The following is a 24,317-nucleotide window of genomic DNA, read 5'->3' as shown; positions in this document are numbered from 1 at the left end:
GTGTACACATGTCTGCATTCATATAAAATTGAATTTTGTCTTATAGGAAATGAGCGTTCGGCAGGCATGCGCTCCAGAGATAATTGTTAATGAAAAATAAGGTGTCACCAATTTCCGCATGAATGAGGGGATCGAGGCCATGTGATCAAACATCAGGTATATTGAAATGTAAGAATAACTTCTGTCATATTATTTAGTGGTTGGTTACCTTTTACAGTGAATTCTATCTGTGCATTTTTATTTATCAGTACGTCTTTTTTATCACACTGATTTTCCAATGTAGCAAAACTATGGGTATTTTGCAAGATAAGAAAAATCTTGAAGTTTCATAAGATTTTCACCCCTAGTCAAAATCTGTTTAAATAAAATATATTTCATCGCAAGAACAAAAATTTTTTGAAGTTAGGAGGAGTGCATAATACAGTCAGACCCTGATACAATAAACTCTGATTCAAGGAATTCCTTGATTTAACAAATTTTTCCTGAAATTCTAACGAAAATTAAAGATTATACTCCTATTTAATAAATAAGAAAACCATCGGTTTAATGATTTTTTTAACTCTCGTTTAACTTTTTTTCTTTCTCATCAACGAAAATCACAATTCAAATATTTGTCTTCCCAGGATTTGACCCTCTGCTCTTCTTTAGAGACAACAGAAAAAGGGGGTGAGTAGAAATCTGTTCCCTTTTGAATGAAGGAGGCAATAAAGCCATTTAGAGTGTGCATGGGAAGGTTCGAGTGGATAATTGGTATATACCAATACCATTAAACATTGTGTCGTCCACATGTTTATATTTTAGTAAAGTAATAGGTTATTTCAAGTTTGTGCTTAGTCTTGACAGGCAAAAAATGTCAGGTCATCTGAACAGAGAGCATTCTTCAGTTACCCAAAAAATGGCAATTTTGACAGAACTTGATAAAAATGTTGGATGTACCAAACAAACTTCTATCAAGCAATTTTTTCATGTGTCCTTACTTTATTCTTAGGTTTATTTATCTTTATCAATTGCTGTCAGAAATAAATTGTAACAGCAACCTCAAAGTAGCTTTCAAATTTTGTCATTTCGAGTGTGTTTATGCCCCTGATAATTTTGACCACAATTTAACGATTTCCTCTATTTAACAAGTGAAATGGTCGGTTTATTCTGATTTGTTAAATCGAGGTTTAACTATTATAGTCTGACAAACTTATGCTTACCCTGGCCACGTTACAAATGAAAATTCATGTGTTAACCTGAAAGATTTTCCTCAACATATTGGTCTCATGAATTTTGAAAATTCTTGGGAAAACAATTTTTTTTTGTGGAACCTGAAAACTTGTGACACAAAGAATATGAAAGCAATGGGAGAGAAGATAAGTGTGTGGTGACACTCTAGAATTTTCGACCAATATTTGAGAGAGGGCTAGTTTGAAATTTTCTTGAATTTCCATTGCTTTGATCATTCCCAAATAACAGCTCTTTCAGCTATTAAATTTTATCAACAAATTCAAAATGTTATTTGTAGATGATAAATTGAATTGTTTAACTACAATATGTATAGTAGGGCAGTCCACTGATCAGAAATGTGATATTGCTACAGCTCATGTGCCAGAAACTGATATATATAAGATGAGCATATGGCCCATGAGACTCCCATAGTTTTGACTATATTTTTTAAATAAAAATATCCCATTTTTCAAACGATGCATACTTGAATTTTTATTCTGTACCGAAATCAAGGATTAAGATTATTTTAAAAACTTATGAATTATATTATGATAATTAAAACAAAAATTATAATTAGTCAATTATAAATATACAAACCTTGTATATTTCTCAACTAAACGCTTTTTTTGTGGATTACATTTTAATCCACTGCAATTTGTGGTAGTGCTCCATTTTCCCCCATTCAGCATTTTTTAGTGATCATTGGCAATTTTGCTTACCTTCAGTAACTTTTTTGGCAATGTCCCATATTTTCCCATAGCGATGCCAATTTCCTGCATTTTTCTTGAGTAAATATGATCAGGTTAAGTATGAACAGGGTAGTCATAAAATATCTTTGCCATGATACAAATCTGTATCAGTCGCCAAAATCAGTGAATGTGAATGAAATATAGGTGTTTCAGAGTGTGCTCTCAAGAATGCGAAGAAAATCAAAAACCATAGCTTTCACAGTTATGGTTACAGCAACAAAATTTTGAAAACGTCAAATGCAACACTCATTTTTATGCATTGCAAAGTGATTGGCGCAGTTAAAACCATGAATAGCATCAGAACAGTACCTGTAATGCTATAAATGTTAACGCAGAAAAAGAATTATCTCACCAAGGGATTGGTGCCCTAATCCCTTGGTGGAGGACTTCCTATAGAAGGAATGTGATTGGTGCATTGGTCGTTGCCACATGTTTATCATGATACAGGTACCACTCCAAGGCTATCCATGGGTTTTTATTTTTCTGTGCCGATCACTTTGCAATACATAAAAATGAATTTTGCCATTTGAATTTTTCAAAATTTTGTTGCTGTAACTAAAATGTGAGAGTTCATTTTTTTTTTCTCTTCTCACTCTCAAGCGCATACTTTGAAACACCTATATCTCAAATTACATTCCCATTCACTGAGTTTTGCTGCCACTTGAGGCTCTTATATCGGCAATTATTTTTATGATCATCCTGTGTTGTGTGTATTGATACTTTTCTTCCGGAACACCTTTTGCAAGTCGAGGTTGTGCACCCCTGATATACAGTATTTATCTGTACATAACTGATCTTTTTTAACTTCAAAAATTATTTTGGGTGAAAAATTTAGTGTGAAATCATATGGAACCTAAACTCAACATCTGTGTAGGATCTGCATGTTTTTCAATCCTCTTGGGATGTCGAGATTCTACTGTATTTCTGATTGTTAGGTTTTTAAGCTAGATCATAATGTCTTTCTTTTCTTTTTCAATAGATGAGGACTCATTTAAATGTTGCTGCTCAGTATGTATATTGAATGCATTCCTCCAGTCAGCTGTTCAAGTTAAGAGCCTCTTTCTAATGTATTCTGAGAGCAAACAGTGGTATGATTCTAGTACTTAGAAGACCTTTGTAAATATCTTGTAAATAATAAAAAAATGTGGAACTTAACATTATTTTTATTATCAGCTTGTCAGAAAGTAGAATGTGGACCACTAATATGGTATATATACATAGGTTGATTTTTTAAGTAGTGGCAACTATTTATTTTCTAGATACATAGTATATACATAAGGTTAAGTTTTACAGGCCTTCGATGTAGTCATTAGTGCTGTGTACAAGTTTCCAGCGATGTGAAATTGTTTGAATATGATTTATACGTAACCTAATCTCTGGTTAGTGTGAAGAGAGCAGTCTATTGCCTGAAGAACGCCTTCAACTGTTCGGAAGAAAATCCCACAAAATATGTGTGCGCGCGTGTGTGTGGTTCCTTCATTTTAGGAACTAGGTCAAAGTTGCAGAGAATTAAATCCAGAGAGTATTCAGGGTTGTAGAGCACATCTTAGATCCAGTGATTGAACAAATCAACAAATCAGACACAGTTCCTGCTCCAGTATGTCATTTTCTTCTCAAGTAGTCCTTAAGGTTGTGAAGTACAGTTTCTATCACACATGGGCTAACTCACGAATTGTAGAGTTCCGATCTGTCTCCACTGACGTGTACACGGTTTGCATGTCTGCATCACTTACCTCCTTTGAAGACACAACAGGGAGCCATGGTCAGTCTTGATGATGATATATTTTTGTCTTTCTCTGAAGGCTTTTGCTACTCTTAGGTAAGGTAATGCACACAGCAAGCCTCTTGGAGTCCTTGTGACTTCTAGCACATTCTATTTTTAACTAGCTCTGCTCTTGCTTTGAAAACATTGTGACTGTATTCTTCGGCAGTTCTTTCATAACTGTGCACAGACATAGAGCGAGAACGTCGAGTTCATCTGAGGGAGGATATGCATTTGACTTACCTTTGATACAAACAACATTGCCTATATAGCTTCATTTCACAGCATTGCTGCAGCTTTAAAAAATCCAACCCATGTATGATGCTTAAATAGAACCTAGATTATCCAATCTACTTCAGGTAACCAAAACTGTGGATAATCTAACCTTACAAAATTTTCACATTAAATGAAATAAAGCCACATCGTTCAAGCAAAGGTCACTAAGTCCACAAAAAAAAACTTTTGATGAACTACTGCAGTATATTAGAATTTCCTGTTTATTTCATGATATGAGAACCACAAACCAGTTATCTAAATGTAAATAAATCTACTGTAGGAGTTAAAAATCTTCAAAATAATTTGTACTATTTCTCATACCGACCCCAAAGTTTAAATTGACAAAATCTCAAAACTGGACTTGTGACTTCAGCTTGAATGCTGACAATGTGGTGCTCTAAAAAAAGTCTTTCAATGTCTTCTATCATTGAGCACTCTTAAATGCTTCAGAGGGCACTAGGGTGCTTGCGAGCAAAAGGCTTAAACTCTTTGTCTTGTCAGGTGTGTTCTAAATTTATTTTCTAATCAACCTCCTTGGAAAAATTTAATCCTCATTTCTTCCGATTCATTCCAACCTCTTTTTTTCAAAGGGCAATATCCTCTCTAAGAAAAATTTATGAAACATTATAGCCTGTAAGACTCTTTTACATTCTCGGCATGAGTTTATAACAACACTAGGCATTTAGCACAAAATTTTACTGCACCTAGTTTTTTAAAATGAATTCATTTATATATTTAATATACCTCACGTAACTCAAAGCTCAGTTAAATACAGGTCCTACTGTACAAGTTAGTGCAATATTGCTGATATGCTTTTTTATTTAGAAACAGCAATTATGCAGAACAAGGATAGTGTTAACATGAGGGCAGAAGTAATCTTTCGAGGTTCTGTTTAATTAATGATTAATAAGTTTAAATGCTAACTGTGTAACAAATATTTTATTTTACATAGGAATATGAAACAAAATTCACGATTTAGTTTTTATTAAGTATATTGGAGTACTGTTTTTTATCAAGCAAAGAAAAATCAAATAGGTTCTGTAGAATATTTGACTTGCGATCATTAAACAAAATAAAAATATCGTTCAACATAAAAAAAATTTTAAACTGCACTTGTGCGTTGATATTCTTTTATTTTTCATGTAATATATATATGTAATATACTGCACAATATAATCCAGAGCTTCCCCCCCCCCTCCCCACCTTTTCAAGACATTTTTCGTAAACTTTGCTAATTTGATTAGTCCTATATACAGCTTTAAAAGGCTGGGGGGTGTACCACCTTCTGTTTCTTAATAAGAATCTACAGATTTGATTTTTAGCTGTAAAATTCCCTCTCGCTTAACTACATTCTTCATTAGGAATCGTTTTTCCTCAGTAGTTAAAAAAAATCGGGTATAACTTAGCTTGTGTGATAGTTCGAAACAATGTTGGAGTCTATATACAGCACACATATGTTGGTAAAGGTCTGGACACACATATCCGCACCGTGCCCGACACGTGCAGGCCGACACGTCGGCCGAGTGTAGGTCATCACACGGTCAAAGAATAATTCTTTGCTAAGCAATGCAGCCGTTCACACATATCCGCACCGTAGCCGAGCACCGCACCGCATCCGCACCGTCACCAACTAGTTTATTTTATATTTTTACGGTGACGGTGCGGTCTCGGGAGAGAGAGAGAGCGCGCAGATTTTTTTTATAAAAGACGAGAGAGCGCTCATTTATTTTATGTCGCTTCTCAATTTTCATCAATTGCTGAATTATTAATTCCATTTATTTCTTGATTTTAATCAATTTCTGCATTTTTACTTTTATTAATTCTGAATTTTCAATAGTTCTGGAATTATTTCTTCCGTTAATTCTAAATTTTAATCTATTCCGAAATTATTTCTTTTATTAATTCTGAGTTTTCATTGGTACTGAAATAATTTCTTTCTATTATTTTTAATCCATCGATTCTAAAGTTTTCCTTAATTTCGGAAATGGTTTCTCACATTAGTTTAAAAAATTACCTCCATTAATTTTTGTGTTAATTCACATTTGTGTAGTTGGTTTTTTTTTTGTATGGGGGTATTTCTTAGCGTTCGTGTATATTCAGTATGCCGATTCCCTCTTCCCACAAAATATATGGAATCTTGTTAAAGGGAGGGGGTGTCCTAAACATTTTTCGTGCCCCGAAATTGTTTAGACGCACCTGGCCCCGGTTCTGTGGCACTAGAGTAATATGTAAAAAACATATGGATAAGCATTTTCACAACTTTGATGGGAAAACAAAGTTTAAAATTATGTTTCATTGCATATAACGAAATTTTGCCGGGGAGATTTTTGTTAAAATAATAATGTAAACTTGGAAAACTAACTGGGTTTAATTTCCGATGTTTCTATAAATGAATATGACATGAATGTCGCTCTCCACTTGTTAATACAAGATATACGGAAGACTGGATGTTGTGAAGATATTTATTATCTGAGATGTTAATTTTTTTTTAAGGAAGGAAAAAACTCATCTCTGCCTCTACCAGGAGTCGAACCCGGGTCCCTCGATTGCCGGACGAGTGCTCTGACCACTAAGCTACAGAGGAGATAGAGACTTTCCTTCGCTAGAGCGTATATATGCCGAACGGAACCGTGCAATGGACGGTAAAACCGATCGAGGGACCCGGGTTCGATTCCCGGTAGAGGCAGAGATGAGTTTTTTCCTTCCTTAAAAAAAAATTAACATCTCAGATAATAAATATCTTCACAACATCCAGTCTTCCGTATATCTTGTATTAACAAGTGGAGAGCGACATTCATGTCATATATATAGCCCTCTGGTGGCTCGTCGTCCATGAGCTATTAGCTGATCGGTTTCACCGTCCATTGCACGGTTCCGTTCGGCATATATACGCTCTAGCGAAGGAAAGTCTCTATCTCCTCTGTAGCTTAGTGGTCAGAGCACTCGTCCGGCAATCGAGGGACCCGGGTTCGACTCCCGGTAGAGGCAGAGATGAGTTTTTTCCTTCCTTAAAAAAAAAAATTAACATCTCAGATAATAAATATCTTCACAACATCCAGTCTTCTATATATCTTGTATAAATGAATAATTGTTTTGGTTTGAACATAAATTAAATAGAAAACGGTTCGAAAATTTTTGGGTTTTTTCTTATGGGGAAAATATAGGAGACATTTTAAATTTGGTACTCACATCAGATGCAACATGTTAAGCCATAAATGCTTAACCCATGTCCTGTGCTCCAAATGCAGCCCTCGGAAGCATTTGATGTGGCCCGTGACAACAAAAAACAAAACAAGGCTCTCGAGTGGTCTCAAGCACATTTCAAAATCACTTGAGCGACGAACGGCACACCTCCAGTTCACTTAAGTGGATCGTGATACATTTGCTGATTATCTTATTTGAGTGGTTAGTGGCACATTTCCAGATCTCTCGAGTGGCCCGCGGCACGCTTGCAGATCACTTAAGCGGCACGTGCCACTTTTTAGATAATTTTGGAGGATCGAGACTCGTTTCTGGATAACTGAAGAAGCCCGCGAAATATTTCAAAACAATGAAGTGGCCCACACCTTCCAAAAAGTCGAGCACCTTTGTGCTAAATATCTGACAAAGTTGTTTCAGCGACTGAGACTTTGGCAATGAGTGCTTTAAATTACTATCGAATACTGGTGAGGCTTTATCATTGAATCAAGCCCCGGCAAACTAAACACCCCAATTGTTATTGATTTTAATATCCATTTGCCATCTGCAGAGGAGCCAATTTTCAGTTTAGAAGATTCGGCGAACACACACACACAGAGTAAAAGATATGCTCGCTCTTTCATACAATATGCTCCTACTGAGCTGAGATACACTTCTCCGAGGTGTTATCGGAATTTGACACCACCTGCCCCTACAGATGATTATATTTATGATGGCCGTTGACTCGGAATAAAAAAAAAACGAGTGTGTAGGTGAGGAAGAGAGTACCGCTCTCCCCCACAGATTGTTTTAATTTCTATATGACTTTTTTTCCCTCTCTCCCCTTTTATCACTCCGTAAATAATCTCCTCTCTCCAAACTATAAACAAGAATGCATATAGTCAAACTAAGCAAATGGCCGTCTTTTTATTTCCAGCTGCATTTAAAGATTCTATCCTTTTTTGCGGGTTTGTCACATACAAAAAATCTATCAGCGATCAATCCAAAATAAAAACAAAATTAAAATTTCTACAAAAAACACATGCACACACACATATACAGACAGATAAAAAATTTATATACATGTATAGATTATTTACAGAAATGTTTAGAACAATTAATTATTGTTAATTTATGCTAGGGTTATTATATCCAAATCACTCTTGTTAAATAATTTACTGAACATTTTGATTACACCGAACCGGCTGCGTTAAAGACTTGAAGCAATCGACACGGCTTCGTAGTCAGCATACTGCGGCGATACAGGCAACACGCGGAAAGGTGTGGTCTGAAGAGGAACGAGGCGAGCCACGGCCAACTGACGCCCGAGCTACGGTCCTGGCACGGTGCGGATATGTGTGTCCAGACCTTAATAGTGATAAAATATCGGATGATCTACATAAAGTTTGGTAAATTTTGCTACATTTACCAGTGATTATGCATAATTCTCAAATTTTCAATCCATAAATATCATGATTGATGGGTCGCAAATACTTCAACTTTTTCATATTATGGGAACTTGTAGATTTGACAATTTTTCCCAGTTTAAAAATTCAGAGAAAATTGAATTTCTCCCACAAAATATGAAAGAGGAAACTCTAATCAGCCAAAATATACACGCATGTTGCCATAAAAACTAATTTAAGTAAATGTGAGGCATACTATCAAAATTGTTATTAGTCTTGTAATGTTAGCTTTACTTATGTACATAATGTAAACACAATGAAGGCTCATTTATTGCATTCACCATTTAATTTTATCAAACTTACCGAAATAGCTGGTGATTATTCATAATACGAAGGTTTTTAACAACTGGCTGTTGCGAAGATGAATTTTTGGAAAAATAGAAAATTCAACATGTTCATGCTGCCATCTGCCCTACATTGTGTGAAGTAAAGATGGAAATGTTTGAATTTTCATGTTATGTCAGTATCGTGTTGTAGGTCTGCCTGCTCTCTGCTGAGAGAATTTTTCAAATGAGAGACTGGCTCGAATTCGTTCCTCCAAGCTGAAAACCAACTTCAGCCGACCAGCACTGTGCCATCATCAGGATTCGAACCTGGATTCTCAGGACGAGAGTCCAGCACAATGTCCACATGACCGCACAGCGGCTTCCACAAAGGCAATGAATCTCTCAATCTTTCGTTGGAGCTCGTGGGTACTGAACGGGACCGTATATGGACGGCCAGACCCGGCTGAGGACAAGCTCACAACTGCTGACACTGCCACTAGATGGCGACTTATACAAGGATGACATCACTTTCTGCTACCATATGAAGGTTTTTAACAACTGGCTGGTGCGAAGATGAATTTTTGGATAGAGAGAAAATTCAACTGCCTTTGCGGGGTATCAAACCCACGTCTTTTCCGGGTGAACACACTAGACTATAAAGGCAGCATATCTCACAATCTTTCCTTGGAGCTCATGTGCACTAAACAGGACTGTACACGGACAGCCGGACCTGACTGAGACCAAGCTCACAACTGCTGACACTGCCTGTCAGCTGTCATAATGACAGCTCTTTATCTCACTTTCACCATAACATAGCTATCGTAGCCCCTCTTTGTGGAGGGTGGCAGAGCTCCATCCCGGTGAACATGAGATGAGTAATTGGTCTTATCTGATAATTAACTATGTATATGTTTAGGTTTTTTACTGCAACATGCTCAAAAAGTATTATGTTTTTATCATTTCTTTTCAACCATATTTACATTTCCTTAGACAAACTCCGCTATTTTTTCAGGCTGGCATCATTCTAAAAAATTCCTTTTTCTCTCCCCCATCTTGTCGACAACATATTAATTTTTAACTGAGTGATGATTGGTCAGTGGCTAAATTCCACAGAAGGAACATTTTTCCACCTGTTTATATTATTACTTGGCTTTAAGAATTATGTTTTAACAATCTCATCGTAGTTGCATTTGGAGCTTGATTCTTAACCAGGGTGATATACCCCTGGTTTGCTCTCATTTATCTTATTTCAAGGTAGCAGAGTTCCAGTAAACTTTGCTTGGAGGAAAAGGTCCAGATATACAATAGAAATTCTAGTAAGCCAGAATATAAGTCAATATAAGTAAGCCATATTATGAGGGGTGTTTGGAAAGTAAAGATAAGTCTATTAAAAATCATTCACTAATTCATGGTTTTTTTTTTGTTTTTGTTTTTTTTCATCCCAACATTTATTTGGTCTATGCACTGACTCCAGTGTCATATAAATCTGCCCCTGTTACCACAACCACACTAACTTCGTTTTCTACCGTGCCATTGTCATGGATGTGTTGTCCTCTAAAATGTTTCTTCCATTACAGAAACAAATACAAGTCACGAAATACAGACTAGATGGGTCTAAACTTATCACTTGAGTCTTTTAAGTACATTAGTGATATTTGCCATGTGAACCCAAACAGAAAAATATCATTCATCAACATTACCCCTCAGTTTGTATTGAATAGCCCATCAAAGGTATTTTTAGGTTTAGCAATGTGTAGCAGCATTAATTGTGGTGCAGGAAGATATAATGTCAATCAGAAAAACACCTCCTCTGTCCCAGAAAACCGGAGTTGCATTCTGGTAATCATTTTTATAGAAATTGAAATTTTGAATTTCTTGGCTTTTGACGAATTCATATGGCACCATTGCTGTTGACTATCGCTTGAATTCATGAATATCGACCTATCTTCAGAGTACTCACAAAAGTCTGGCAAAGAACCATTTCACAGCACCGAATATTTTCATGCCATAATATGTCCAGCTCAACCACAGTTCCCTGGCTAGAGATGTGAGGTGAGCATATTCTCCGGAGAATATTCTCGAGGAATGAGAATATTCTCCTGGATGTAAAAATTGGAGAATAATCGAGAATATTCTTTTTTCTTTTAAATAATGAAAAATTTTTACTAATTTTGTTTATATTATAAAATATGATTCAATTTTCATTGCCTGAAACATTTAGAACAATTGTTTTTTTTTTTTTTTTTTGGCATAATCACCTCCTTATGACAAGTTTTGGTTCACGAATATTCTTGGCCACATGGTTAGAGGTTTCAAAAGTTTTTTAATTAAGATTTTGGAAACATTAAGATTTTAGAAATTAAAAAATATCTCTTAAAATTAGATAAATTTTCAGAAATAAGTTCTAAGCAAAAAATAAAACCAATGTTAATTGGAAAAGGGAACCATTATATGATCATCTTCATTTTAAAAAAGATAAGAGAGCTGTGTGTGTCATTTTGTTCAATAAAGTCAATGAACATACCTCCTTAAAGACTCAAATTTTTTATCACATTTCTTTGCAAGTTGTTTTCACTTTCTTGCTTTAACCCTTTATATCCTGACGGTACCGGATCAGATCATTTGTTTTAAACTAATTGTTTCAAAAATAATTTTTTTTGTCTTTAATTAGAACTAAAATGATTTACCAAATAATTTACATGATAACTATTTATTATTATTACATTTGTACTTTTATTTTAATTTATTATAATTTTCTTATTTTAATTTATTATAATTTTCTTATTTTAATTTATTATAATTTTCTTATTTTAATTTATTATAATTTTCTTATTTTAATTTATTATAATTTTCTTATTTTAATTTATTATAATTTTCTTATTTTAATTTATTATAATTTTCTTCTTATTTTACTTTTCACAATGTCTTATATAAAGGGTTAAAACAATTTAATATTGTGGGTTGCAAACTTTAATTTTCCTGTTCTTTCTATTTTCAATTCCTTTTATGCTGTATGTATGAGGTTCTGAAAGCTCTTGTAGCAATTTTAGAATGCACGTTTCTTTCCACCACATAACAGCACCAATGTTTTCTGCAAAGTTCCTATAACATTTGTCTTTCCAGAAAGTCCTATTTTTCTGGGTAGTTTTAAAAAGAATTCCCTCTCATGGCATACCTTCTGCAGTTGCCAATTGGTGAATAAAATCTGATCCATGCTCAACCTTTCATCTACTGATGGCACTTTGAAGTACCAGGTTCGCTAATTTGTTATGTATGAACATGCCAAGGATCCAGAGTTTTTCCCTCATCATTTGCCTTTATAATTGCTTCTTCATTCTATTCAATTTCAAGCTATTGAATAATTACTCTGGGTACCTGTTTTGAACAGTTCTGTATCCCCTGAGAATGGGGACATTTTTTGTATAGTTACATTTGTTTGCAGGAAAATAACGCTTCCCTCTTTCACAAATGTAAATGATTAATTTACTATTATATATATTTTTTTAATTACTCACACATAAACATGTACCATATTATAAACACATAATATTTTTTAATTTTAGAGACCTTTGTTGTGAAGTAAAAATAAGGTCTAGTCATTTATTGTAACTTCAAGAATATTCTTGAGAATCTTTCAAAAGATTATTACAGAGGATTTTGCATCTATAAAAATAACAATATTGTTAAGTTATTTAAATAATATAGTCGCATTTCAGAGAATATTCTCAAGTATATTATTATATTCTTTAAAACCTTCTCTAGAAGAACTATTATAAATAACAAGAATATTCTAATTGAGAATAAGAATTTTCTCAAGTTATTTATAATAATTGTCCTTCCAGAGAATATTCTCCTTAAAGATTATTCTCAAGAATTTTACATCTCTATCCCTGAAAAAGGTTTGCGAAGCCCTAAGGAGCTGCGACACACACTTTCAGAACCAATTCTATGTATCAAGCCAATTGAGTATAAATATAATTGTCAATATAATTGCTTTGTGAATATTCGCTGGATGCTCAAATTTCAGGAAACATGATAGAGCACATTTCATAATCGATGAGATTCTGAATCGCAGCTGCCATTTTAAACTCTTGCTACTAAAGCCGGACTCAATGTAACTATGAGGAATGACCACAAGAGGAAGAGCTAAAAGATCATGGTCAAAATCAGCATTTCCAGCTTTCGAAATAAAAAGTTAGTTTTCTGTCTGTATGCATATCATTACTTTCCAAACAACTCTCGTATGTGAACGAAATTTCAATAATGAATTGATATATAAGTTGACTCAACTTGAGGCACCATTGTAAAATAGTTTCAATGATAATCATACTTATTAGAATAAAAGTACCTTTATAACAATGAATGAATGCCAGAAATTTGCCACTGGACTTATCCCGTTGCCGAGATCTCTTCCAGCCCAGCTTCATGGCAGTCTCTGGAACAATACCTTTATAACAGAATTTGATGTATTAAAGTGTCTTTGCCTCCTATATTTTCAGATTTTACGGCAGATATACTCATCCAAATTATTTTTTCTATTTGTAATGTTTCTTAGAAATGGTCACCATTGTGTAAAGATAAATTAATCCACCATAAAAGAAAAAACAATCATCTGCAGTAAAAATAATTTATTTAACTTCACGCTCAGGATAACATTGATAAAATTTCAAAGATGAGAAGCAAATTCATACTAAAATTAAATGTTTTTAACATATAAATCATTTTACACAATATATGTGTGCATCTAATATAAACCTAATCGTAAAATCAGTTATAAAAACCTCAATAAATTAGTCATAGCAAATTAAAAAAAAAATCTGTCACACTTCATATGATAAATACATTGTTGCCACACAGACCTGGTCTAAACTACATCACTCGTAAATGGCTTTCTACCTTACCAGGCTGTGCTGAGCGTTATGATAAAATTCATGTGAATTGATTAAAAACAATTTGACTACAAAATTCTAGAAAAAGGTTTAAAAAATAAAATTGTAGTCTAAATCACATAAATTGTTATTCTCTGAAAATCCAAACATCTTTAGGTAGCCATTACTTGACATGTAACCTGTAAATTGAAAGAAAAAATTTTTAATGAAGCTTCTTTTCAAATCACAAACATTTACATACCACTTTGCTCTCATAACCTCACCCGTATAATACAAGGTATTTTTAATTAAACTGCCACTACTCAGTCATTGGTAACTCAATCTAACTGGAATGACAAAAATTGGTAGGGGGACCAATGACATTGAAAGAACATGGTAGTTCCCAAAACAGTATTTAATTTTTTTTAAGTACAATGCATGCCATTTAATGTGATCACATCAGCACTCTGAGTTTCTGACAACTATATCCAAAAATAAATCCTGGCTGCAAGTATGATGACCATGCGTTGGTCGAACAGAATGTATGGAACCGGGACAACTGGTTTAATGGCTCTATTTTTCCCCCTCTTCATACTGTTCTAAATCAGGATTTTTTTTTTTTTCGCCTCTTTCAACTGAAATCTTACTTTTATTTAATTAGCCATTGTGAGGAGTGAGAATGGAACTGTTTAACGTGTATCATGAATTACGGTCCTTATTTTAAATGTACAAGGCTTGTCCATAATATTTTGTTAATGAAGCTAGGGAGGTGGGAGTTTGGTGTGCATACATAGACAATCCTAGTGTGCATACTGGAATTTTTTTCCTGCCTGCAGAAGCTGCCAATGAGTGAGGAAGTGCAAGTGAACGGCATCAAATTTTTGTTTTTGATAAAATCACAGGAAATACTTGAACAATTTTCTTTTGCTACTGTCAATTGTGATATAGAACTCTATATTCTTGGTAGTACCCCTTGGTGATGGTTGTGCCATGCACTGCATTCTTGCAGTAGTACAATACAATCTTCAATGTAATACAAGGCATGCACTGCAAGAATGCAGTGCATGCCTTGTACCACTCCTTTATTGGGGTGGTGCCCATTGTTTTGTCTCTGGAGGCCTGTTGAATATTATGGATTCTTTCCACTCGGGAATCACAAAATTTAATGCAGTAACATTGTTCAAGTTTTTCTCTACCATTTTGTCTAAAACGAAAATGTTATGGTGCTCACTTCCTCGTTCATCAGCAGTCTGCCAGTGGATAAAAATTCAAGCATGCACACTAGGATTGCCTACATACATGCACCAAACTATGCTTCCCTAGCTTGGTTGGTTTTACACTTGAAAAATTATGGTTGGATACTTTTTGAACAAATCTCATACAGTACGTTCCATAGACTGCTTTAGAAAGTCTTTCTCTTTGAAAATCTTTTCAAAAACTGACATAGAAGGGGTTTTCCGTTTCCATTATATGAAAGAAATTGCAAAATCACCACACCACATATATATATATATAATTATACATTATTAGAACATTGTTGAACCGAGTATAGAAATGTTTGTCCGGGGGGGGGGGGGACTACCTGACTTACTACATAATCTTGCAGGTAACAAAGGGAAAAAGAGTTGGTTAAACCCTAGCTCTACATGTGAAAACATAAGCTGATGTCCTGATAAACTATAAAAACAATTTTCCGTTACAATATTGGTCCATTCCATGCTTCGCAAAAGTAATAGTACTTGGATAATGTTATCATTCATTATTCCAATAAGCGAAGTCTACTGTATCAACAATGGAAATTGTTCCCAATTGAATTATTAGGCAATTTATTTTCTTTTTTTGTTGCAAAAAAAGAATATTTTTCTTGATGAGCTTGGGCTCTGGCAGCTTTTGCAACTTGCAGCTCACTACAAACTTAACTATGATGGACCATTGTCAAGTTTTCACCTGATAGAGGCTAGGTAAATTAAGAGTTCCATTGCAAATTTCTACTCAATAAAATTTCATCTTTGAGAAGTTGCCTCACAACATCCTGAAGTGCCACTAAACGATATGATTGGGCTTGGGTTTTTTCAGTGGAAAGCCAATTCTCAAACTGTGGAAAAACAAATGACCAACCAAAATTAGTTCTTGTCATGTCAGGAAAATAAAGGTATGCATGATGTAAATTGTAAAAACAATGACGTCCAATGAAAATAACTATAACTTGTAAAAAAAAAATGGCTTTGATGAACTTAAAATGTATTCCCCCTTCATCAGAGAGATAAATTTTGATGGTTATATAGCCAATCAGAATCAGCTTTACACTTAAGTTTTTTAGAATAAGACTTTAGCGGGACCGCTAAACAATATTTAAGAAAACCTAAGTTAAATATTAAGAATTCAGCTGTGTATGCAATCAGCAAAAAAATGTATTGTGGGTACAAAAGATAGTACAATGGCAAATCCCTTAAACATAAAATTACAAGTCATAATTGGACGGCTTTTATATAAAAGGACTCGAGCGCCATTAAATCAAAACTCAGAAAAAGTTATCTTCGATTCAGTTTGGTAGTTGGTTCAGATGCACACAGACGGCATCACAGCCTGTACGTCACTTGGTTCTATTTAGATTTAAAAAATCCCACCTCTTTTCAATAGTTCAGATGTTGGCGTATGTTAAAAATGGCACTTGGTTCCTTTTATATAAAAAGCCATCCAATTAATCTTTTTCGCTCTTTGATAACTTTACACATAATGTGAAGGAAAAAAACTCACAGAAATCCACAGCATTATATATTGTGAAACCTTATTCGTCTCCCTTAATTTTGTAACATGATAATAGTCTGCTGGAATCATCTTGAAACAGAGAGAAAAAAAAATTTCAGGAGTGCAAGATACATTTTTAAAATTCAATAGTATTGAAGAAAATAACCGTTCACAATACTTGTTGCATTCATAAACACAAGAATCCGCAGTTAGAAATGTGTTAAGCACAAAGATTGATTCACGTATATTTAACATGTTGCACCCCCCATAAAAAACAAGGTTGTGGTTAGAAGGAAAAACAATTTTTAGAATGTTTATTGAGAATAATTACTTTCTATATTGAATGTGTTGTTCCCTATACGCTGTCTATGTGCATGATTGAAAATTATTCAGCAAGTTTCGTGTCAGCATAAGAGAATTCATGCACTGCATATGATAGTATGTTATTTTGCCATATTTCAAAATTCTGTGAGCAGAGCAACAACAGGTCTGGGCAAATAATGAAAAAAAAAAGATGTTGATCTTGGTCATGAGAAAGTTGGTGAATTATTTTTCTTGCTTGAGGTGAAATAGTATCATGATTCCACCCGTTCAGTGAGTGCAAAAACTATTGAAAAATACTGCGTTAGATTACAATTAGTATAGATCATACTGAACTTTATTTTATGCTGTGTAATTTTTCCAAAATTTTGATTTACCATTGACAGCAGTATATAAAATAGCCAAGGCCCTGATATCTACAGCAAGGATTTTCAACCTTCAGGAGAGCACAAGCCACTTCATTGATTTGAAAATGTATAGCAATCCACTTAAGTGATCTGTAAATACACAGCAGGTCACTCTGTGGCTGAAAGTGTCTGTAAAATTGCGGCAGGTCATCAAAGTGATCTGTAAATGTGTTGTGGGCTTCTTGAGTGATCTGTAAACTCAGCAACAGGTTATTTCATGATCTGGGACTGTGCAACATGCCACTTAAGTGCTATGAAACAGTGCCGCAGATTACGTAAATGATCTGTAAATGTGATGCAAGTCACTCGAGCTATCTGTAAATGTGCTGCAAGCCACTCGAGCTATCTGTAAATGTGCTGCAAGTCACTCAAGTGATCCGTAAATGTGCCTTGGGCCATTCGAGTGATCTTTACACACTGTTATGGGCCGTTTGAGTGATCTGGAACTGTGCTGCAGGTAACTTAAGTTATCTGTAAATGCATTGCAGGTCACTCAAATGATCTTGAAATGTGCCACAGGCTACTTAAATGATCAGGTAATATATCATGGGCCACTCAAGTGCTATGTAACTGTACTACAAGTCATTCAAGTGATCCAAAAATATGCTGCTTAGTCCATTTAACCAAAATTATGTTCAAGCTTGCAAGCCACACCAGATCACTCCGAAGGCCACATTTGACCTGCAGGTCATGGGTTGAGCATGCATGATCTACAGAATCAGTAAAGTAATGGGTCAGTATGTACATAATCTTTGATAGAGGAATTCTAAACATGCATTTACATATAAATTAATAGAATCTGCAAAATTCTTTTGAATCTATTCCATATAATGGGACCAGATGCTTACATTCAGCGCCTTCAAATGAATTTTCATTCAAAGCATCTATAATCCAGTCGAGATCACAATCCATTCTGAAATATCGGAAAGAAAATATTCAGCAGCGAATTCATAAACTCACAAATGTAGAACAAAATTTGAAGGGGCGGGGAAGAAAAGTGCATAGGATATAAATGAAAGTATAAAAATTATCACATTGCTGTAGCCGTGACATCAGCATCGTTGACTTCTAGGATCAAATCTTGAACAGTACCAAAACTTTCTAAATAAGATTTCAACTGATCTGCTGAAAGTCCGAACGGAATATTTTTTATTATGAGAAGATCTTGATTGCTTTTCTGCCGCCATTCTTCTTTTTTTGGGTCTTCTTCATACAGAGGAGCAGACATGAAGGATTCAGTTACTGACCGGAAATCCAACTTCTGTGGTTCTTTTCCCGAACTAAATTTTTTGTCAGTTTCTAAAAGTGCTCTTGGAGTGTCTGTTTGAGAAGTTGCGGATAGTTCTGGAAACTCACTTTTGCTCGCCGTTGACGTGACGCTCGCATGGTAAGAACCAAAATTTTGATAATACAGTTGAAGATCATCGATATGATCATTTTTCTTACATTCTGTTTCATCAACGGCCAAGTCAGAAAGTGTCATCTGACCCTGCACTGTCTTGTTTGCAGCTCTTTTCTTGACTTTGGCTGACTTTTTTTTCGGATGAAACAAAATGTCGTCCTCAGTTTTTTTACCCAGGGCGTAATTAGCTATAGGGAAACTTTCTGACTCCGCCTCATGTTCCCACATTGAGTTCGATGGTATTGAGCTCACATTGTCTTTGATTTCTTCCTCTACCACGAAACTTATTCCCTTTCGTCGATCTGTGTTTAAGTCCCTCAGCACGTCCGTTAGATAATTATCATGATTATGGCCATTGTTAAATACCTTAAGATGAGAAAGCTTGCTGCTTTCAAAGTGATTGCTGTTCAGATGATCAATAGCATTAGTAATTTTATCCTCGCAAGGCAACCTATTTATTACTTTCTCATTGCTGCCATAAGCATTACATTCGGGATCTTCATCTTCCGACAAATCTTCATTCTTGGTGCTGTAATCGCTATCAGAATGATATATTTCATCTTGGTCTGATAAACCATCTAAATCGTTCTGTTCGTAGCAAAATCCATTAGCATCATCGTAAAGAGAGAACGACTGTTCGGCACCTCTGTATTCACTCAACCTCTGAAATGCTGGATCTGGATCCTAAAGAAAAAAAAGACGAAAAAATTCATGAAACAAAATAAAAATACATTGTTTACATTAATTTTAATAATAGAGCCCAGGGCAGTAGCATACCTATCACCTTTGAAATGGTTATTATCATGCAAAAAAGTGTACATTTTTTTTTTGTTCCACCCCATTAAGCTTGATGCCCAGCCTAGTTACGGGCCTGGCAGATTTTGATTTGAAGAGGCCGAACACATGCTGTCAGTTTGGCGAATTTTGTCTTTATCTTGCAAAAATGAAATATTTCGTGATTCTGCACTAAAGACAACAGATTTTTTTTCAAGGTAAATTCTTTAGAAATACTCTCTTCTTAACAAAAAAAAAAAAGGGGACTTTTGCAATCTCTGTCAAAGTTTAGGTGGTATACGATCTGGACTCCATTTTTCTTGCATCCAGGATGTTTAACGTTGTACACAAAGCCACAACTAGGGAAGAGCAGGCGGGTCTGGTGCTCCAGGCACTGAAGTGGGAGCCGAATTTACCTTCATACAATATCCAAGGATGCTAAAATGCATGCTTGCTTCAGTTCTGACAAAGTATCTAATTGTGACCTTGGTTGTGCAAAGCTGTTAGTTGAGGGAAATTTTGAATTGTAGTTACTGATGCATCCACTATTTTGGAATATTGTTTAATATATTTAAGCTGCTTTTACTAGTGACTTCTAGTTTTAACTTCATTGTTTGTTGTCAGTATGGGTAACCAATTTACCCCTTGTCAACTCATATGAAACTCAGTGTATCAATATTTACATCAGTCAGCAATATGTCCTGCCTATTTTTTTTTAATTTTTCCTCTTGTGAAAGTGAATAAATTTTGACTTCTTAAAAAAAATACAGCTGGAACTTTTGTCAAGAAAAAGATCGTTCATCATTTTCAGTTGCAAAATGATGAATGATACATGAATACTCATGTACTACGTATGATCAGAACTAGACAAATCGCAAAAGAGAAAAAATCTAGGCGCCAGAACAATTTTTAAGGTACAAAGAAATTTTTACCCGAAGGAGGTGGTCCAAAATAATGATTTTTTTTTTTACTTTATCAGGGCATAGTGACCCTCTTTCGTGTTGGCAGATATGCTGCTATGAATTCCAAACATTTTGAGCTGCTTTCAACCAGCAATTTAGTAACTACACAAAATAAAAATTTAGGTGCCAATACCAATTTTTTAATTCCTATGGTGACCTGGCGCCTGTGATTTGTCCAAGCCTAGTATAATCAATATGAATAACAAATATATGAGTTGACCGATAACGTCTCTTGCCGAGACGTTACCAAATTCGTTTGAAAATGTTCATTCATAAAAACAGCCACTATGTAACGCAGAGTCATTTTTTCAGCATTGTTGCAAAATATCCCCTGTAGATGCACAGTAGCCCCAGATTTTGTCAGTTTAAAACACACACAGATGGTACTGTATCACGAAAAATTTGCGCTGAAAGGACTTTGATCCTGCAACTTTTTAATGAAAATTTGCTGAGATACATCAATTATAATTGATGAAAAAAAATTAAGAATTTCAATAATTATTGAAATTCTTAATTTTTTGCAACCCTTTTGCTGCAAAAACACTTGAAAGGAATGATTTTTAGTCAGCGAATTATTATTCACATAATTTAGTGTGATGGAGAGTGAAAAAAGAAAATTTTAATTATCAACATTTTATGTTATCTTGAAGAGACCAGAGTGCATGTGGTGAAAAAATTTGCAAGGGGAACAGATAGTATAGATCAGGTGCTGCGAGTTGACCCTAGCATGTTCAGCACACCGACTCAAAGAGGATCTATTTATGCTGGTTGGTACAGATGCGCAGTAAGAGAATTCTTGAAGCCACTCTAGTGTTTTCGGAGCTGGCAGTTCGGCCATCTCACACACAAATGCAAGAGGCCAGAGGTGTAAAAACGCTGTAGCAAGGAGGGTCACAAAGTGTCCCAATGTGACTGAAAAGCCAAATGTGGGAATTGCCTACTGCTTAACTGAGAAAAATAACTCACCAACAAGTCACAAATGCACGTCTGGCGGTTGTAAGATCTTGCAAAAAGAAGTCAAAAGACTCAAGTCAGGTATTAACTATGAGTCCCACTCGAGTTAATTAATCATTGTCAAGGGCAGCGAAACATGTTATGTTACATGACGTGATTGTAGGGAAATTTGTAAATGCATTTAGCCAGGCTAAATAGCCTTGTCTGTTGTCACAAATGTTGTACCAAGGTGATGTAACTCTATAACAACCCAGTAAAGGAGTACTAATTAAATGTCTTCCAGTTAAGATGACTGGTCTCATACAAGGGAACTAATTTTCTTTGACCCAAACAGGTTGATTTGGGTTGCGGGTTTGAGAGATCTCATGTGATTCCTGACCCCTGAAATCCAAATTTTGTGTGAGGAACGAATATTCTGACCTTAATGCCTCTTCTGGTCCACCATACGTAGTTGATCTAAAATCACGATTTAACCTAGCCTCTCCTGCTAGGCAGGATTGGGGTCTTGATGTCTGACCCTCAGAAAATGACATGCCCATGCCGCAGGATGTTTCTTGCATCATCAAAATTTTATAGATTGAGGGAAATATAAAAATTTCACTTATTGCATCTGATCAACAGTAGTCATTTTTTCGTGTTTTTTTTTATTAGTTGCATGAGAGGTATTCTGTTCAAAATTTATTTCAAGCCAGAATTGTTTTCTATGCAACCAAATTATGTTTTCCTAAAAATAGACACTTTGATCTCAGCCAAAAAATTATCAGATGGCAAATAAAACACTACCTCATCAGAGTCTTTATAAGTAACGATGTGTCTGGGAACAAAGATCTCTGGCAAACGCGGTAACTGATGACCAGCTCTGCCCCAGCAACTGAGTTGAACGCCTTTTACACTTTCTGATAGAAACCTCGTGGCATTTTCGATCGATGGATCTCCAAGAACATCATATCCATCAGCGGAGAAAGATGCAGCCATTATTACCATTGTGCACTAGAGTAACGATAAGACAAGAAAACTACCATAAAAATCACTTTTATAACACAATTAGATCACTCTTATGAAACTGTTCATAAAACAATCAACTCCAGATGACTGGATGTATTATCAGTGATCAGAGGCATATTTAAGGTTTTGCAGCTTGCTTCTTTCATTGTAGTAGTTTTCTTGACCACTCATTCCTCAAATTTGTCATCCTGGACATCTACAGCTGGCATAGCTACCACTCACTGTAAAGTTATATTTTCAAGTTTTAATTTTTTCATTCTAGTGCAAGGGAGCTCTCCTAAAGGGATCAGTGGACCCCTTGGGAGTCATTTCAGGGAGGGACCCATGATCTTAGAGAGGGAGAACGATTGTGTTTTTTTTACATTGCTATATATCAAGCAATCCCCCCCCCCCCATTGCCAATAAAATGAAAGCCATTGTCCCACTGTATAAGGTGTATATATACAGTTTAATATATAACATAATACGCTGTATATATATGGCTTATTATGTACAATAGCCTTCATTTTATTGGCAATGGGAGGGGGGGGGGATATCCTTGATCTAGTACGAGGCCTATGACCATAGTTGATTAATATTTTTCGCAGGCCCCTATAATTTTTCCTACCAAATTTATAGTGTGAAAAATTGAAGCAGCTCTTCAGTTAGAACTCCTGGCCCCAGATTCAAGGCCTGCTAGTTGCTCTGGATCAAGGCCAGATTATCTGCACAATGGGCTGCTGATCAGATTTTGCATGGGTCCCACTATAGTGAATTTATAGTGTGAAGAACAAGAAAATTATAAGAATAGTCTAGTGACGTAGAGTACGTGTAAGCATATGAATGGCCAAAAGAGCATGGGCGGAGATACGGGGGGGGGGGGGCAGCATCAAAGGTGAAGTCGACTGATCTAATGTATATATGCATAGATGAATCAATATCATCATCATCTTGCCCCCCCCCCCAGACTTCTAAGTCTATCTCTGCCTATGCAAAAGAGTGTGTGTGTGTAAACATGTGAATGAACATAAGAGTGTGTGTGTGTAAACATGTGAATGAATAAAAGAGTGTGTATGTAAACATGTGAATGAACAAAAGAGTGTGTGTGTAAACATGTGAATGAACAAAAGAGTGTGTGTGTAAACATGTGAATGAACAAAAGAGTGTGTGTGTGTAAACATGTGAATGAACAAAAGAGAGTGTGTGTGTAAACATGTGAATGAACAAAAGAGAGTGTGTGTGTAAACATGTGAATGAACAAAAGAGTGACCTAGAATTTGTGAGCATGGAAGTGACTAAATGAGTGACTCAGAGACAGGCATATTTACAGGGGCATGGACAAAGCAGGCTATGGTCGATGGCAGCAAATCTGTGGAAGGAGTCATCAAGAAAATTAGTCCAGCAGGAAAGAAGAGTGGCAAAGTTTGTGTAACCCACAGGTCATAAAATCATAACTGCACCTCTGGACATACTTTGAACTATGTTTGTCCAGATTAAAATTTAGTGGGGCAATCCATTTATCCACTAAGTTGGTAGATGATCAACAATAGGGTGGATACATGGCCCCACATCAGCGGAGGGGGCCCCTAGTTAATTGAAAGGATGGTAAAAAAAATGAGAATTGCCCCAGGGACAGAGCACTGTCAGCCCCACTATTGTTAAGGGGGAGATGGGAGATTAGGTCAAGGTTCAAACCCCAACAGAGATATACATGGCTTTTAAAGAAATGATCAGTCCGCAATTTATAAAATTATACAATAAAGAAGCATTTATTTTTATTACTGATACATTTCCAATTCAAACATTTTTTCAAAAAACTGAATGAAAGGATTTAAAATAAAGATAAATACCAGCACGATTTCAGTAAGATCTAATTTTTCCAGTCATCCCCTAATGTTAGGGAAATGCCTTGACTTGACTGTGTTAAGCATTTGTATTTCAATATTATACAGGATCACAGTTGCTAGAGTTTGTAGCCTGTTTTTTAAAATG

General features: G+C 35.4%; 2 protein-coding genes across 4 annotated transcripts in view; one reads left to right on the top strand and one right to left on the bottom strand.

The window, feature by feature from the left end:
- The window catches only part of MED15 (mediator complex subunit 15), a 57,301-nt gene extending 54,188 nt beyond the window's left edge, over positions 1-3,113 (top strand). For all 3 annotated transcript variants that reach the window (XM_089255460.1, XM_089255463.1, XM_089255461.1), the window contains 2 exons: positions 47-168; positions 2,938-3,113. In XM_089255460.1, the coding sequence (XP_089111586.1) occupies positions 47-100 (54 nt within the window). In that variant the 3' untranslated portion in view covers positions 101-168; positions 2,938-3,113. The remainder of the gene's footprint in view (positions 1-46; positions 169-2,937) is intronic.
- A 10,401-nt stretch (positions 3,114-13,514) lies between these two features.
- Positions 13,515-24,317, bottom strand: LOC149064978 (uncharacterized). The gene is made up of 6 exons (XM_089254911.1): positions 24,176-24,317; positions 22,125-22,331; positions 18,284-19,335; positions 18,098-18,162; positions 16,531-16,611; positions 13,515-13,973 (listed from the first exon to the last, which is right to left on the bottom strand). The coding sequence occupies exons 2-5, from the start codon at positions 22,323-22,325 to the stop codon at positions 16,562-16,564; spliced, it is 1,368 nt and encodes a 455-aa protein (XP_089111037.1). The 5' UTR covers positions 22,326-22,331; positions 24,176-24,317; the 3' UTR covers positions 13,515-13,973; positions 16,531-16,561.

This window comes from Pholcus phalangioides, unplaced genomic scaffold (assembly GCF_987345545.1).
Source record: "Pholcus phalangioides strain wild (caught in Gottingen) unplaced genomic scaffold, Ppha-v1.0 ptg000042l_1, whole genome shotgun sequence".
Lineage (NCBI taxonomy): Eukaryota > Metazoa > Arthropoda > Arachnida > Araneae > Pholcidae > Pholcus > Pholcus phalangioides.
Note: the sequence above shows the minus strand (reverse complement) of the source record. Positions and strands in the feature narration are given on the sequence as shown.